At 46.1% G+C, this 16671-nt stretch overlaps 2 gene segments (V, D, J or C); one reads left to right on the top strand and one right to left on the bottom strand.

The window, feature by feature from the left end:
• Positions 1-7638: 7638 nt before the first annotated feature.
• LOC117798366 lies at positions 7639-10342 on the top strand. The segment is given in 3 exon segments: positions 7639-7693; positions 7805-8157; positions 10313-10342. Coding segments are annotated over 3 exon segments (429 nt in total).
• A 4269-nt stretch (positions 10343-14611) lies between these two features.
• LOC117798365 lies at positions 14612-15438 on the bottom strand. The segment is given in 3 exon segments: positions 14612-14656; positions 14892-15244; positions 15356-15438. Coding segments are annotated over 3 exon segments (456 nt in total).
• Between the last annotated feature and the right edge of the window lie 1233 nt (positions 15439-16671).

Here is a 16671-nt window from a genome sequence, read left to right as displayed (position 1 = left end):
CATGTCATCTGCGAAGAGAGACATTTTGACTTCTTCTTTGCCGATTTGGATACATTTGATCCCTTTTTGTTTTTTGATTGCTGTTGCAAGGACTTCTAATACTATGTTGAATAGTAGTGGCAAGCATGGGCANTGGGCATCCTTGTCGTGTTCCTGATCTTAAGGGAAAGGCTTCCAGCTTTTCCCCATTGAGAATAATGCTTGCAGTAGGCTTTTCATAGATGGCTTTTATGAGATTGAGAAATGTACCCTCTATTCCTACACTCTGAAGGGTTTAAATCAGGAAAGGATGCTGTATTTTGTCAAATGCTTTTTCTGCATCAATTGAGAGGATCATATGGTTCCTGAGTCTTTTCTTGTTGATATGAGGTATCACGCTGATTGATTTGCAAATGTTGAACCAGGCTTGAATTGCTTGAATCCCAGGGATGAATCCCACTTGGTATTGATGGATAATCCTTAATGTACTGTTTTATTCTATTAGCAAGATCTTGTTGAGGATTTTGGCATCCATATTCATTCCCTAATACGTTCTTCCACCTTGTTCATCCTGGCCATCAGAGCCTCTAGTTTTGACTGCATTTGGCTCATAGAATTTTTAATTTATGCCAGATTCTCTCTCATTTCTATATTCTCATTAACATTTTCATTAATACTTTTTTCAAGTCTACACATCATCTTGACCATTGTTACTCTGAACTCCATTTCTGATAATTTGGTTAGATCCATATCCATTAGTTCTGTGGCAGAGGCCAGAGACTCATTGTCTTTTCTTTGCTGGGGGGACTTCTCCTTCTTGTCATTCTGATGAGGAGAGGTTGTGGGGTTTTCCAGAGCCCAAATTATTGACCAGGACCCAGGCTGTGCGCCCTTGTTTTATATGGATCTTAGGGATGTGGGCTGTTTCTTTAAAGATTTTATTTATTTATGTGGCAGAGAGACAGCCAGCGAGAGAGGGAACACAAGCAGGGGAGTGGGAGAGGAAGAAGCAGGCTCCCAGCGGAGGAGCCCATTGAGAGACTCCTTTCTGGAACACCCAGGATTATACACTGAGCTGAAGACAGGTGCTTAATGACTGTGCCACCCAGGTGCCCGGGGTGTGGATGTCTTAATTTTTCAGCCTGCCTTCTGGGGGAGGGGCCTGCCGCTCTGATACTCAGGCAACCCTGTTTGGGTAGAATCTCCATGTCCCCTGTGAGGGGGGATGGGGATGGGCACACTGTGAGCAGGTCTTTCCAGGCTTTTGTTCTCTGGTGGCTTTCCCTGGGGGTTTGCTGTGCCTCCTCTGAGAGTCAGAGCAGCAGTGGCCAAATCTCAGCCTCTCTCTCAGAACAGAGGGATTGCAGACCATTCTCCACTGATGTTCTGGCCACTTTAACTCCATTACTGTTGGTGCTGCTCAACCCTGCAGCATCCTGGGATGTGTGCCCTGCACCCTGTGTTCCAGCCCTCACTTCCAGGGCCATAGCATCTCTGTCCTTTGTGATTCTAACACTGCCAGCCGCCAGCTGCCAGCCTCCAGCTGCTGCCCCATGTGCTCCTGGAGCTCCTGGTCTCAGTCTGTTTCCAGTGAGCACACCGGAAGTCCATGAGAAGTCTGGTGGCACCCAGTCCCATCTCACGGTCTCAGTCTGCTGTCTCAAGGGTGTGGTCCATGAGTCTGCTGCTCCCAGTGCACCTGGCAACCGCTTCCTGGCCCCCGAAAGTGGGGGCTCCCTCCCCCTTCCATTTATCTTCTGATATCTTTGCACAGTTTCCTGGCTCCCTGCTTCATACCTCAATACTCAGCTCTGGAGATGTTCATTTGTAGACATCCAGATGTATCTTCCCGCATCTCAGGCTGATTCCATGGATGTACAGGTTGGTCTGGTACCTATGCAACTCAACTCAGGGACCAGCTGAAAAAGGGGTCCCCTACACCTCTGCCATCTTAACCCCTTTCTCCCAAAGTCCTTGCTCCTTACTCTGAGGCACTGAACACAAGAGAGAAAGTTAGGCAAGGAAAAAGGGACAGAAATCCTTCAGAGAGTGAGAGACAAGGATCTGTATGAAACACAGGAATAGGACATGGAGGGCTGCATAGACAGACCTTCTTGTGGCAGAGGGCAGAGGAGAAAAGGAGGTCAGAAGCAACCCAGCCCATTGTGGTTTACCTAGGCATGAACTCCTGCCTTCTCCATGCTCCTCTCTTACTGCACAGGTAAGGACAGTCCTCAGGGAGAGAGGGAAGACTTGAAGCCTCAATTAGCCCATCTGGATCAGAGCCCGAGAAACTTTATCCTGGTCCTGCACCCATCGTACATGAGCGTGTGTGTTTGCAGGTTCCCTGTCCCACCCTGTGCTGACCCAGCCACCCACCCTCTCTGCATCTCCTGGAACAACAGCCAGACTCACCAACATCCTGAGGAGTGGGTTCAATATTGGCAGCTCCTGCATACATTGGCAACAACAAAAGCCAGGGAGCCCTCCATGGTATCCCCTGTACTACTACTGAGACTCAAATAAGCACCAGGGCTCTGGGATCCCCAGCCACTTCTCTGGCTCCAAAGATGCCTCGGCCAATGCATGGCTCATGCTCATCTCACGGATGGAGCCTGAGAATGAGGCTGACTATTTACTGTCTGATTGGACACAATAATGCTTCTCACAGTGACACAGGCAATAGGGCATTGTACAGAAACCTCCATCTGTTCAGAATCTTGTACCATGACAATTTAAACATTATCAAATAAGTTGTATATACGCAAACTGTACCTGTAAGTATCACCTGGTTGATAATGTATTTACCCTCAAGTACTCAGTCAAAGTTTCTGTGACTTTCACCTAAAACAACAACAAAAAAGAAACATCAATAATTTAGTGTCATGACTACACTGATGTTGCTCAGTTATTCATCTGGGAAATAGCCAGAGGCTGTGTAGTTGCTCTTTTTTCTCCTGAAATGAGGAAAATGATCATTCTTTGATTTCATCCTCCTTGGAAGTTGTGGACCATCCCAGCAGGTGGACAGCCTTCCAAAGTATGGACTCTGTGTTCCAGGTGNGACAGCCTTCCAAAGTATGGTCTCTGCGTTCCAGGGGTCAGAGCAGAGCCCTTCCCTATCCACACAGATTCCCGTGCACACTGTTGGCTGAGGCTCACTGTGTCCAGGGAGGAGGCACTAGGATGTGAGAATCTGTGTGAGGATACAGACCCAGGAGAAACCCGCCCCAGAGCTGGCCTGGAACCTACTCTGGCACCTGAGCCCTCAGTAGTGAAGTCAGGGAGAAGGGGGTTACTCAAAGGGGAAATTTGAAGCTTGAGGCCATGAACTCCTTTAAGGGCCTGAGAGAGGGAGGTATGCCCCACAGTTGCTTATGAAATGCTTAGCCTGTCCCAGGGAATTCGGGTTGAATAAGTCCATGGATGCGTCTCTCCTACAGCTCACACCGGGTCTATGGGGGCTCCCATGAGTAGCTCCCTGAGCCCACAANCTGAGCCCACAGGTATTGACTGTGTCCTCCTGTCCCCTCAGAACCCACTGGATTTTTTCCACAATCCAGGGAGTGGGGTCTGTGCAATATGCAGAGCAGGACCTTCCCAATATGTGTGTGTGTCCCTCCCTGAAAGGGAAGCTCTTAATGATCCCAGATCCCAGCTCACCTCCTCCTGCACAGGAGCCCCAGAAACACAGGGGTCACCATGGTAATGATACCAAAGCTTCCAAACAGAACCCCTGCACTGTGACCCATGACAGTGGTGTAGGAACATCCAGCTTTTCAAGCCTGATTCTCCAGGTCCATGTGTGTTGACAGAACCTCTGATGAGAGGGTGATCATCATGGTTGTAGAGCGGCATACAACAAAATGTCACACAGAGCTCCTGTTCCACGAGGACATGTGAGAACTCACAACCTTCACCTCTGACCTGCTCCTATTTGCCTCTCCCCTGCCCCTGCCTGGGACCAACACCAGCTTAGAATATGGCTTCTAATGTTACATATCCACTAACACCAGAGGACTTCAATCTCTGGACCTGCTGAAATTCAGAAGGTCAGTGGGAATATCTCAGTTTGAAGGTATTGGTCTCCCAATGCAAAAATAGCTACTTTGTTCCCAGAAACAAAATTGTCCTCCCATTTACTGGGTTGGGATGACAAGAAAGGCAGCAGCACATGATGGGAGAACCAGGTGGCCCTCTGCCCATCCCTCTACATGTCCCCTGGCTCCCTGCTGGGCTTTATTTAGAATTCTCTAACCTCTGAAATCTAAGCAATACATATATTCTCTTTTTCTCCTGAAATTAGAGCTTTGTTTAGCTCCTGAATATCCAGGGATGCAGTAGGGGTCATGTCTCCCACTGAGCAGATGTGAACAAGCCCTTACCAATCAAGGTACACAAAAGTCAGAATATGTCATCGGGAAACAAATTAAAACAATGATATATTGCCATATTNAATGAGATATTACCATATTCCTCTTAATGTGGATAAAATTTGATATAACAACAGCATCAGGTGGTGCTTAGGACGTGGGGCAGCAGGAACGCTCGTTCATTGCTGGTGGGAATGCTGAATGCCCTAGCACTTTGGAAGATGCCTTGGCATTTTCTTTCAAAGATGAACTTATGCATAATAAAATGCAGAATTCACAGTCCTAGGTATTTCCTGAAATGAGATACTTATGTCCGCAAAAGAATATCCACATAAATGTTAATTGCTCATTTATTTGATTTTCAAAACTTGAAAGCATAAGTGATGTACTGTATGTTGGCAAATTGAATTTAATTTAAAAAAAAAAAAACTTGAAAGCAACTTACAGGTCCTTCCATAGGTGAATGGGTAAACAAACTCTAGCACCACTATACTTTGAATTTGATTCAGTGTTAAAAAGAAATGAGTTAGTAAGTTCCAAATATGTATGAAAGACACTTCCACTGGTATTTCCAACTGAAAGAAGCTAACCTGAAGAGGCTGGAACAGTGACAGTGGGATGGGAGTACAGGAGCCCTGGGCACCATCTGTAGCACAGGGTTGAGATGCCTCCTGTACCCACTGGCGGTAGTGAGCTGGTGCACCCTAGGCTCTCACCTGGGAGCTCCCATCTTGCTGGCTCTGGCAGGTGCTCCTGTGTCAACCCTGGATGAAATATCTGCACTCCTACACTAGTTTGGTCAGCTGGAGCCCATGCATAGCTCAAAATAGGGGCTTACATGGTCTCAGTACTACAAATATTTACATGGACACCCCTGCCTGAGGATCAGGGGGACACATAAGAAGGGTTAATGGCCTCAGGTCTTGCTCTGGGGCTCAAGAGCAGAGGTTGGGGCATCTGTACCAGGCCCGGGTTTCCCTATCCTCACCCTGTTCGTTCACTGCACAAGTGATTTCCAAACACACTGAGGGGCAAAATAATATTGGTATGTGATCCACTGCATCAAATAACATATTCTCCACTATTAGGCAGCCTTTGCTCTAAGTTATGCTTATGCCCATCACTGGATGGAAGGTCAGATGAGATAAAATAGATTTATGTCACTCAGCAAGACGTTGACTTCTGATTAGGTAAATTGTTAATCTGTCTCATGTTAGTCCTCCCTGCCTAAAACAAATCCCCTTCCAGGGAAAAGATCTTTGAGACATTTGCCCTTTAAATCCAGAATCAGTTTCATGGAGAACCTCCCCTCAGGAGAAGTCAGAAGGGGAACAGAAAGATACTTGTTCTCAGTTTTGGTCACACACACAAACACACACACACACACACACACACACACACACACACACACACACACACCTCCTCTCTCTGAGCGTACAGTGTCCTGGATTCTGCAGTTTCCAAGCTTCTCTGTCTGCCCAGAAGTCAGGCTCAACCTGTGCTCACCCAGCCAGCTTCAGTGTCACAATCTCCAGGAGGCAGAATCCCATTAGCAGGAAACACTGGTGACATTGAGTGTGACTGGGGTCCTGTCACCAAGGTAGCCAGGATGTGCCCTGAGCTCCTGCTCTCCAGGGAAATGCTGATGTTCAGGAATCCCAGGGTAAGTCTCTGTCCCCATGGACAGCTCAGACCCCAACCATCTCCAGGCTCCAGGAATTACCTTAAGCTGATCAGTACATTGATTCTGGGACAGCAGCCTCAGGGTTGCTCCCATGGGGTTCAAGACATATGGAGATGTGGGACAAAACCTCCCTGTGCTCTCAAGGCTGGGTTCTCAGTCCTTCATTCACCACTATGACCAGTCCTGCTAGGCTGGACCTCTGCTAAAAAATCTGTCTTAACTGAAGGCCACAGGGCTGTGACCTCAGGGACACAGTCCCCCTTATCTCCATGTCTCCACAACTCAGATGTGGGAACTTTGACAGAATCTTCTGGATCAAGGGGCCTTGGGTAATAGCAACTCATTTGTCTACTCATGGGTGGCTGAATGAGCAATTGCTCTACCCTGAACTTGCTGGATGCAAGGCACAGGGACTACAGCTGTGCCCACCTGAGGCAAGTGTGCCCCAAAAGACTCCATCCTGGAAAGTCTGCCTGTGTTTGGTAATTCCATCATGGAGATGGCTCTGAGGTTCATAGGAACATGCCCCTCATGGGATCTACTGGGAACCATTCATTTTAACTACATTGTAGGCTAAGGCATGACTGGTACATAAGCTCTGTCCCTGGATCCTTGTGAGAACTTCTGCAGCTGTCACTGCTTCCCTCCTGGAACCATTAGCATTTGCCCCTTGTGCTCTGAGGACAATACCACACACAACCTCACTTGGCAGGGCTCCTGCAGACTTGTGTTTCTGTGCTGGGAGAACAGATCCTAAGAGGGAATCACTGCCCACAGTGTGTGGAATGCTGTTGTTTCAAGCAGGTGGAAACAGTGACAGGTAACAAAGATTTTCAGTGTGTAACCCTCTAGGAATTCACAAAAGGACTTCTATGTACAACCTGGAGAGAATTGTTCCCTGTCTCCTCAGTGTTATGGGAACCTTAGAGGAAGGAGAGTTCAGAAACCAGGGAGGGCTCACATAGGAGGAAAGACCCAGCATTCTGCATAGAGGGGACTACGTGTCCCTGGGGTCCTGGCACTGTTCTGGAATGGATCCAATCTAGAGGAGTTTGTGTAGAGACACCATCTCAGTCCTGATCCAAAAACATACAAGGGAGCCATGGACAGCCTCACCCTGAGGTGTCTTAGTAGAGCATAAAGTCTGTCGTGATGAGATGGGAGGCCACATAATTGACACCTGGCATGCTCTTAATGCAGGGGACAGTGATCAGGGCAGTGGGGAGACAGGAGTCATGCCTGATAAGTTCTGGTCACCATTTCACACAAAAGTATGTCCAGATCTGACACCAGGGGCTGATCAGGGCCAATTTCAGAGGTGTCACGGTGAACAGTACTGGCACCTGCCACCTGACTCTGCTGTATCCTCTCTCAGGGCTCAGAGTTTTGACCTCCCCACCCCCTGGCCCAACACAGACCTTCCCCTGCCCACTTCCTTGACATCCTGGAGCAGAGGAACCTGAGTCAAGACTAATGAGGATTCAGTAGCTGGGGTCTCATTTGCATAGACAAACCCTCCCTCTCTCAGAAGAGGAAGAGGGAAAGGAGAGATTAGGGGAGTCTCTGCTCAGCTGCAAGCCACAGAAGGCAGGATCAGTGATGGTCTCCACCATGGCCTGGTGCCCTCTCCTCCTCACCCTCCTGGCTAACTGCATAGGTGACTGGATGCAGGGTCAGGGGAAGGGACCCTGGGAGGATATGTGGGGCCCTGCTACTTCCTCTTGTCTCTAGGCCCCAGCATCACCCTCTCTGTGTCCTTCCCTTCCAGGGTCCTGGGCCCGGGGTGTGCTGACTCAGCCAACCTCCGTGTCTGGGGACCTGGGTGAAAGTGTCACCATCTCCTGCACTGGAATCCCAGACAATGGGGGAGAATTCGATAGAATGTTCTTCCATGATTTTGTATACTGGTACCAACAGTTCCCAGGAAAAGGACCCAGACTCCTCACCTATAATGATGAAAACAGAAACTCTGGGGTGCCTGATCGATTCTCTGGTTCCAGGTCAGGAAGCTCAGCCTCCCTGACCATCACCAGCCTCCAGGCTGAGGACGAGGCTGATTATTACTGCCAGTCCACTGACAGGAGCCTCAGTGTTCACACAGTGCTCAGGGCCTATGGGGAAGTGAGACAAAAACCTGCTGTCCCCTCAGCAGTGAGGTTTCCTATGCATCCCCTACTCCTTGGCTGTCAGCTGGTTCCTTTCTTTGCTTGGAGTAAGCTGGAGCCTGAGACACACTCTAGGGAACATTGTCCACAAAATCTGTCCCCATTCTCTGAAATTCAGCTTCCAAAGCCTGTCTTTGACACGAACACATTACATGATTTTCTCCAATTAAGCAGACTTTCCTGGGTGCCAGGGACAGGCTGCCCTGGGGTATGAGTTCATGACAGGTCAAGAGTGAGACAGGCATGTAGAATCCAGGCTTGTCTGAGACATGACACATCATGGGTGCACAGTATGTGTCCTGGTACCAACTGTTCCCATGAATGAACCTTCAAATCCTCTCCTATTATAATGGTTAGACCCTGTGGGGGTCCTGATCCATTCTCTGGCTCCATGTCTGGCAACTCTGGCTTCCCGATCATCAGTGGGCTGTGGTCGGAGGATGGGGCTCTTCCTCACATCCCCTCCTGTGACAACATTCTCAGGACTCACACAGAACCCCAGACGTGTGATTATTGAGAGCAGAACTCCTTTCCCATCTGCTGGGAGGAGGAGCTTGGCCTGTGGCTCTGCTTCTGCTGTTCCTGCTGCTGCCATCATGGGGCCAGGTCCATCCAGGGCACCACCTGGGAGTTGAAGATCCTCCTTCCCTCTGTCCTCAAAGTCAGACCCTTTCCTAGACAATGTGTCCAAAAACACACAGAAAGGACATCCCCCATCAGGTTGGGGCACAGAGTGTCTTTGCTCTGAAGTTCATGGACTGGGAGTGCCAGGTTCAGTGTGCTCATCTCACTCCTAATTTCTGAGGATTCCTGTGTTTTCATTTGCCTATTCATAGAAGTTTCTGGAGCTATGCCATCCTCTCATTAGTCACCAGTAAAAATGCCTGTTGTTTGTGCACTTTGGGGAAATTTCTCCTGTCTGGAGAGCACCAACACTGGAGAATCTATTGCTGAATTGTGTATTTGCATCTTTGAAATGACTGCCTGTCCATTCCCATCCATGCTAAGATCCAACCAGTGATTTTTCTTGCATAATTGTGTTGTCTAATACTTGCAGAATGAGGTGAGTAATAATGTAGTTAAAGGTCACATTTGCCTGTTCCTCATCTTGTGGAAGTATTCTTCTTGTTTCCCCCATTAGCTAATGTCCTAGATGTACCACTAAATATATGTGTGTGGGAAAGGATGTTGTACTACATTGCAAATGTTTTTTGTTCCTATTTTAAATGTTTTTAATGAGGAATTTTTTTTCAGCTTTTGTCAAAGGCTCTTTCAAACTCTTTTGAGAAATTATGAATTTATGCATTGATCTAAAAATACAAAATGTTATATTAAAAGTTCTATCAATATGGAAATGAACTTATATACCTGGAATAAATCAGTCCTGGTGTACAGTAGCCTAATGTGACACTGGAATCTGTTGATATTTAATTCAGAAGACTTACATCAATATTTCAAAATCTTAATCTGAAATTTTCTTTTCTATATTATGTTTTTCAGGGGTAGTTATTACCATTTTAACTGTTTTCTATAAGAATTTAATTTTCTAGGCCTCTCAGTGTTTTTAAAAAAATATGTAAATCTGAATCCAGCAAACGGAACCATCTGATATGAAGTCATGTTGGATTTTTTCTATTGAATTAACTGGAGCTTATGCCTTTTTGTGGAATAGTTCCACAATAATATTCCCTTTGAAATTGGTTCATTTATTCACTTCTTTCTAGTGAAACATATGTGTCACAAAATTTATTCAACTCCTATGTTACTGATGATGTGTGTAAAGTGGTAAAGGATTTTAAATAACATTTTAAAAATGTAGTACTGAGATTCCACTAAGATATAGCCAAAAAAGGACATTTTCTGTTGTGGAGTTGAGCTGGTTTGTATTTTAAAGAAGTATGAGCTTTGGATTTATCTTCACCTGTGACAAAAATCATTAGCATGATTTCATGTGAAATGTTCAAAGGAGGCCATCTAGACATTAGAATACCCCATGTTACACTTGCCATCTGATCTCCCCTAAAGTCGATCTATTTTCAATCCATCCACATGCCCTCCAGCCTTTCCTCCTCCCCCTCTGCCATATGGCTCCAACCTGCCCTCCTTTCCAGGAGCCTCCACCGATCACCCTGAATGAGTGAGCAAGCCCATTGACCTGACAAGCCAAAGCCCATCTTCCTTGGGCTACTTATGCCTTTTTCTTCCACAGTCTCCTGTTTCAGGATGCTCATGCCCTTGTTCCTGGAAGTCCTCTTCCCCTGGGTCATGTTATTCATTTCTGTGTCCCTTTGTTCATACCCACCAAAAGACTCTCTATATTCTCACCTAAACTCGGGATATTCAGGTCATGCTCTCATCCCCTCAACTCTCCTGTTTTCTCTAATTCCCTTCTCGTGGAATCCACCAGCTTCCACCCTCTACCCTCCACCCTCTACCCTCCTCGATTCTATGGGTGCAGCAGGAGGCTCTCTGGGCTCCCTAACTCCTGTGGTGAAGGTAAGGAAGGGAGGTCCCCTGTTTGCCTCCCCCACTCATGCTTCTTCTTTAAGGGGAGCTCCATGAGTTGGGGGCCAGGTTGCCTGGCTCAACCTGGGCTTTCACAGCCAACCACTGCACCCAACACCAGGCAGGGGCTCAATAAATACTTACCATTGCAGGTGTGTCCCTTGCCACTGAGGCCACATGGCGCTGGGCCAGGATGGGACTTGAATGGGGGGAGACACAGCTGAGCACACATTCCTCTCTCTGCCCTAAGCCTGAGAACTGGAGAGCACTCACCAGGGTGAGATTCCCCCATGGGAAGAGGGGACATGGGCAGCCTTACTGTGGGTGTGACACTCGATACATCCAAGCAAATATTTATTTTAGTGGGTGGAAAAGAGAAAATGAAATTCAAAAATAAAACCTCTGCACCATTGAAGAAGCCGACCAAAAAAACTCAGGGTGAAGATATGTTTGGAAAACAATTACTTCTAATAATGAACAACACTGCAAAAAATGTTTATTACGTGATTTAATAAAAAATGTCTTAAAAATCAAACTTTCAAATACAGCATATTTCAAAAGAAAAAAACCTTGTAAAGACAAAATTGTAATAGTGCATAGGTTTTTTTTCAGTTAAATTCATGGAGTAATTTTGTTGAAGTAATAATCATAGATTTTCACTAATCAATTTAAATGTGTTGTTGCATTTAAAATATCAAAGTAACATAACCACATTGTTCCACAGTCACACACTGATAGTTTGTTCTTCTTCACCCCAACAATAGAATTCTAGATTTTTTTCTAGTTATAAAACATCTCTTTATGAAATTCTGGTAAATGGGATGAAAGTTTTTTTGTGCAGATGACATGATACTCTATATGGAAAACCCAAAATAATCCACTCCCAAACTATTAGAAATTATAGAGCAATTCAGTAATGTGGTGGGATACAAAATCAATGCTCAGAAATCAGTTGCATTTCTATACACTAATAAGGAGACTGAAGAAAGAGAAATTAGGGAATCCAACCCATTTACAATAGCACCAAAAAACATACATTACCTTGGAATTAACTTAACCAGAGACGTAAAAAACCTATATTCTAGAAACTATAAATCACTCTTGAAAGACATTGAGGAAGACATAAAAAGATGGAAAAATATTCCATGCTCATGGATCGGAAGAATTAACATAGTTAAAATGTCCATGCTACCCAGAGCAATCTACTCTTTCAATGCTGTCCCGATCAAAATACCGAGGACATTTTTCAAAGAACTGGAACAAATAATCCTTAAATTTCTATGGAAACAGAAAAGGGCCCGAATCTCCAAGGAACTGTTGAAAAGGAAAAACAAAGCTGGGGGCATCACAATGCCAGATTTCAAGCTGTACTACAAAGCTGTGATCACAGAGACAGCATGGTACTGGACCAAAAACAGACACATAACCAATGGAACAGAATAGAGAACCTAGAAATGGACCCTTGGCTCTTTGGGCAACTAATCTTTGACAAATCAGGAAAAAACATCCAGTGGAAAAAAGTCTCTTCAATAAATGGTGCTACAGGCAAAAAAAAATGAAACTTGACCACTCTCTCAAACCATACACAAAGATAAAATCCAAGTCAATGAAAGACCTCAATGTGAGATAGGAATCCATCAAAATCCTAGAGAAGAACATAGGCAGCAACCTCTACGTCATTGGCCACAGCAAACTTTTTCAGGACACATCTCTAAAGGAAAGAGAAACAAAAGATAAAATGAACTTGTGGGACTTCATCAAGATAAAAAGCTTCTGCACAGCCAAGAAAACAGTCAAAAAAACTAAGAGGCAGCCCGTGGGATTGGAGAAGATATTTTCAAATGACACTATAGATAAAAGACTGGTATCCAAGATCTACAAACAACTTCTCAAACTCAATACATGAGAAACAAATAAATCATAAATGGGCAGAAGATATGAACAGACACTTTTCCAATGAAGACATAGAAGTGGCTAACAGACACATGAAAAAATGTTAAACATCATTAGCCATCAGGGAAATTCAAATCAAAACCACTCTGAGATACCACACTAAGCCAGTTAGAATGGCAATAATTGACAAGGCAAGAAACAAAAATTGTTGGAGAGGATGTGGAGAAAAGGGATCTCTCCTACATTGTTGGTGGGAATGCAAGTTGGTACAGCCACTCTGGATAACAGTGTGGAGGTCCCTTAAAAAGTTAAAAATTGAGCTACCCTATGATCCAGCCATTGCATTACTGGTGTTTACCCCAAAGATACAGACGTAGTGAAGAGAAGGGTCATATGCACCCCAATGTTCATAGCACCATTGTCCACAATAGTTAAATCATGGAAGGAGCCGAGATGCCCTTCAACAGATGACAGGATTAAGAAGATGTGGTCCTTATATACAATGGAATATTACTCAGCTAGCAGAAAGAACAATTTCTCAAAATTTGCTGCAACATCAACGACACTGGAGGGGATAATGCTAAGTTAAATAACTCAAGCAGAGAAAGAAAATTATCTTATGGCTTCTCTCATCTATGGAACATAAGAACTAGGAAGATCGTTAGGAGAATAAAGGGATAAAGAAAGCGGGGTAATCAGAAGGGGGAATGAACCACGAGAGACTATGGACTCTGGGAAACCAACTGAGGGCCTCAGAGGGGAGGTGATGGGGGAATGGGATAGGCTGATGATGGGTAGTGAGGAGGGCACGTATTGCATGGTGCACTGGGTGTTATATGCAACTAATGAATCATCAAACCTTGCATCAAAAACCAGGGATGTACTGTATGGGGACTAACAAATATAATAAAAATATTCTTATAAAAAAATAAAAAGATTAGAATTTAGAAAAAACATAACATAATAAAAAAGTATTTAAAAAAATAAAGAGCCTAGTTTAAAATCTAAAACAAATTCCTCATGAGAAAACGTCCAAAGTAAAAGCAGTCAAATACATTTGCAATATGGTACCACATTGTTTTCCACATGTATATTTGGTGCCACAGACAGGGCCTTAGGTAATGGGGTGCAGGAATAGCAATTTTCCATAAGATGAGGAATAGACAAATGAGGTCTTTAACTCCATTATTACTTACCTCCTTCTGCAAGTAATAGACAATGCAATTAAAGAAGAAAAATCACTGGTTGGATCTTAGCATAGACCAGAATAGACAGGTAGTCATTTCAAACTTGCAAATGCACAAATAGCAATTGATTCTCCAGGGCTGGTGCCATCCAGATAGAAGATATCTCCCCAACATGTCCAAACAACAGGCATTCCTACTGATGACTAATGAGAGGATGGCATAGCTCCAGAAACTTCTACATATAGGTAAATGAATCCTCAGAAGTCAGGAGTGAGATGAGCACACTGGACCTGGCATTCCCAGTCCATGAACTTCAGAGGAAAGACACTCTGTGCCCCAACCTGATGGGGGATGTCCTTTCTGTGTGTTTTTGGACACATTGTCTAGGAAAGGGTCTGACTTTGAGGACAGAGGGAAGGAGGATCTTCAACTCCCAGGTGGTGCCCTGGATGGACCTGGCCCCATGATGGCAGCAGCAGGAACAGCAGAAGCAGAGCCACAGGCCAAGCTCCTCCTCCCAGCAGATGGGAAAGGAGTTCTGCTCCCAATAATCACAGGTCTGGGGTTCTGTGTGAGTCCTGAGAATGTTGTCACAGGAGGGGATGTGAGGAAGAGCCCCATCCTCAGACCACAGCCCAGTGATGATCGGGAAGCCAGAGTTGCCAGACATGGAGCCAGAGAATGGATCAGGACCCCCACAGGGTCTAACCATTATAATAGGAGAGGATTTGAAGGTTCATTCATGGGAACAGTTGGTACCAGGACACATACTGTGCACCCATGATGTGTCATGTCTCAGACAAGCCTGGATTCTACATGCCTGTCTCACTCTTGACCTGTCATGAACTCATACCCCAGGGCAGCCTGTCCCTGGCACCCAGGAAAGTCTGCTTAATTGGAGAAAATCATGTAATGTGTTCGTGTCAAAGACAGGCTTTGGAAGCTGAATTTCAGAGAATGGGGACAGATTTTGTGGACAAAGTTCCCTAGAGTGTGTCTCAGGCTCCAGCTTACTCCAAGCAAAGAAAGGAACCAGCTGACAGCCAAGGAGTAGGGGATGCATAGGAAACCTCACTGCTGAGGGGACAGCAGGTTTTTGTCTCACTTCCCCATAGGCCCTGAGCACTGTGTGAACACTGAGGCTCCTGTCAGTGGACTGGCAGTAATAATCAGCCTCGTCCTCAGCCTGGAGGCTGGTGATGGTCAGGGAGGCTGAGCTTCCTGACCTGGAACCAGAGAATCGATCAGGCACCCCAGAGTTTCTGTTTTCATCATTATAGGTGAGGAGTCTGGGTCCTTTTCCTGGGAACTGTTGGTACCAGTGTACAAAATTATGGAAGAACATTCTATCGAATTTTCCCCCATTGTCTGGGATTCCAGTGCAGGAGATGGTGACACTTTCGCCCAGGTCCCCAGACACGGAGGTTGGCTGAGTCAGCACATCCCGGGCCCAGGACCCTGGAAGGGAGAGACACAGAGAGGGTGATGCTGGGGCCTAGAGACAAGAGGAAGAAGCAGGGCCCCACATGTCCTCCCAGGGTCCCTTCCCCTGACCCTGCATCCAGTCACCTATGCAGTTAGCCAGGAGGGTGAGGAGCAGAGGGCACCAGGCCATGGTGGAGACCATCACTGATCCTGCCTTCTGTGGCTTGCAGCTGAGCAGAGCCTCCCCTAATATCTCCTTTCCCTCTTCCTCTTCTGAGAGAGGGAGGGTTTGTCTATGCAAATGAGACCCCAGCTACTGAATCCTCATTAGTCTTGACTCAGGTTCCTCTGCTCCAGGATGTCAAGGAAGTGGGCAGGGGAAGGTCTGTGTTGGGCCAGGGGGTGGGGAGGTCAAAACTCTGAGCCCTGAGAGAGGATACAGCAGAGTCAGGTGGCAGGTGCCAGTACTGTTCACCGTGACACCTCTGAAATTTGCCCTGATCAGCCCCTGGTGTCAGATCTGGACATACTTTTGTGTGAAATGGTGACCAGAGCTTATCAGGCATGACTCCTGTCTCCCCACTGCTCTGATCACTGTCCCCTGCATTAAGAGCATGCCAGGTGTCAATTATGTGGCCTCCCATCTCATCATGACAGACTTTATGCTCTACTAAGGCACCTCAGGGTGAGGCTGTCCATGGCTCCCTTGTATGTTTTTGGATCAGGACTGAGATGGTGTCTCTACACAAACTCCTCTAGATTGGATCCATTCCAGAACAGTGCCAGGACCCCAGGGACACGTAGTCCCCTCTATGCAGAATGCTGGGTCTTTCCTCCTATGTGAGCCCTCCCTGGTTTCTGAACTCTCCTTCCTCTAAGGTTCCCATAACACTGAGGAGACAGGGAACAATTCTCTCCAGGTTGTACATAGAAGTCCTTTTGTGAATTCCTAGAGGGTTACACACTGAAAATCTTTGTTACCTGTCACTGTTTCCACCTGCTTGAAACAACAGCGCTCCACACACTGTGGGCAGTGATTCCCTCTTAGGATCTGTTCTCCCAGCACAGAAACACAAGTCTGCAGAAGCCCTGCCAAGTGAGGTTGTGTGTGGCATTGTCCTCAGAGCACAAGGGGCAAATGCTGATGGTTCCAGGAGGGAAGCAGTGACAGCTGCAGAAGTTCTCACAAGGATCCAGGGACAGAGATTATGTACCAGTCATGCCTTAGCCTACAGTGTAGTTAAAATGAATGGTTCCCAGTAGATCCCATGGGGGGCATGTTCCTATGAACCTCAGAGCCATCTCCGTGATGGAATTACCAAACACAGGCAGACTTTCCAGGATGGAGTCATTTGGGGCACACTTGCCTCAGGTGGGCACAGCTGTAGGCCCTGTGCCTTGCATCCAGCAAGTTCAGGGTAGAGCAATTGCTCATTCAGCCACCCATGAGTAGACAAATG

Source organism: Ailuropoda melanoleuca, unplaced genomic scaffold, assembly GCF_002007445.2.
Source record: "Ailuropoda melanoleuca isolate Jingjing unplaced genomic scaffold, ASM200744v2 unplaced-scaffold3081, whole genome shotgun sequence".
Taxonomy (NCBI): Eukaryota; Metazoa; Chordata; class Mammalia; order Carnivora; family Ursidae; genus Ailuropoda; species Ailuropoda melanoleuca.
This window is presented reverse-complemented; position numbering and strand designations above follow the sequence as displayed.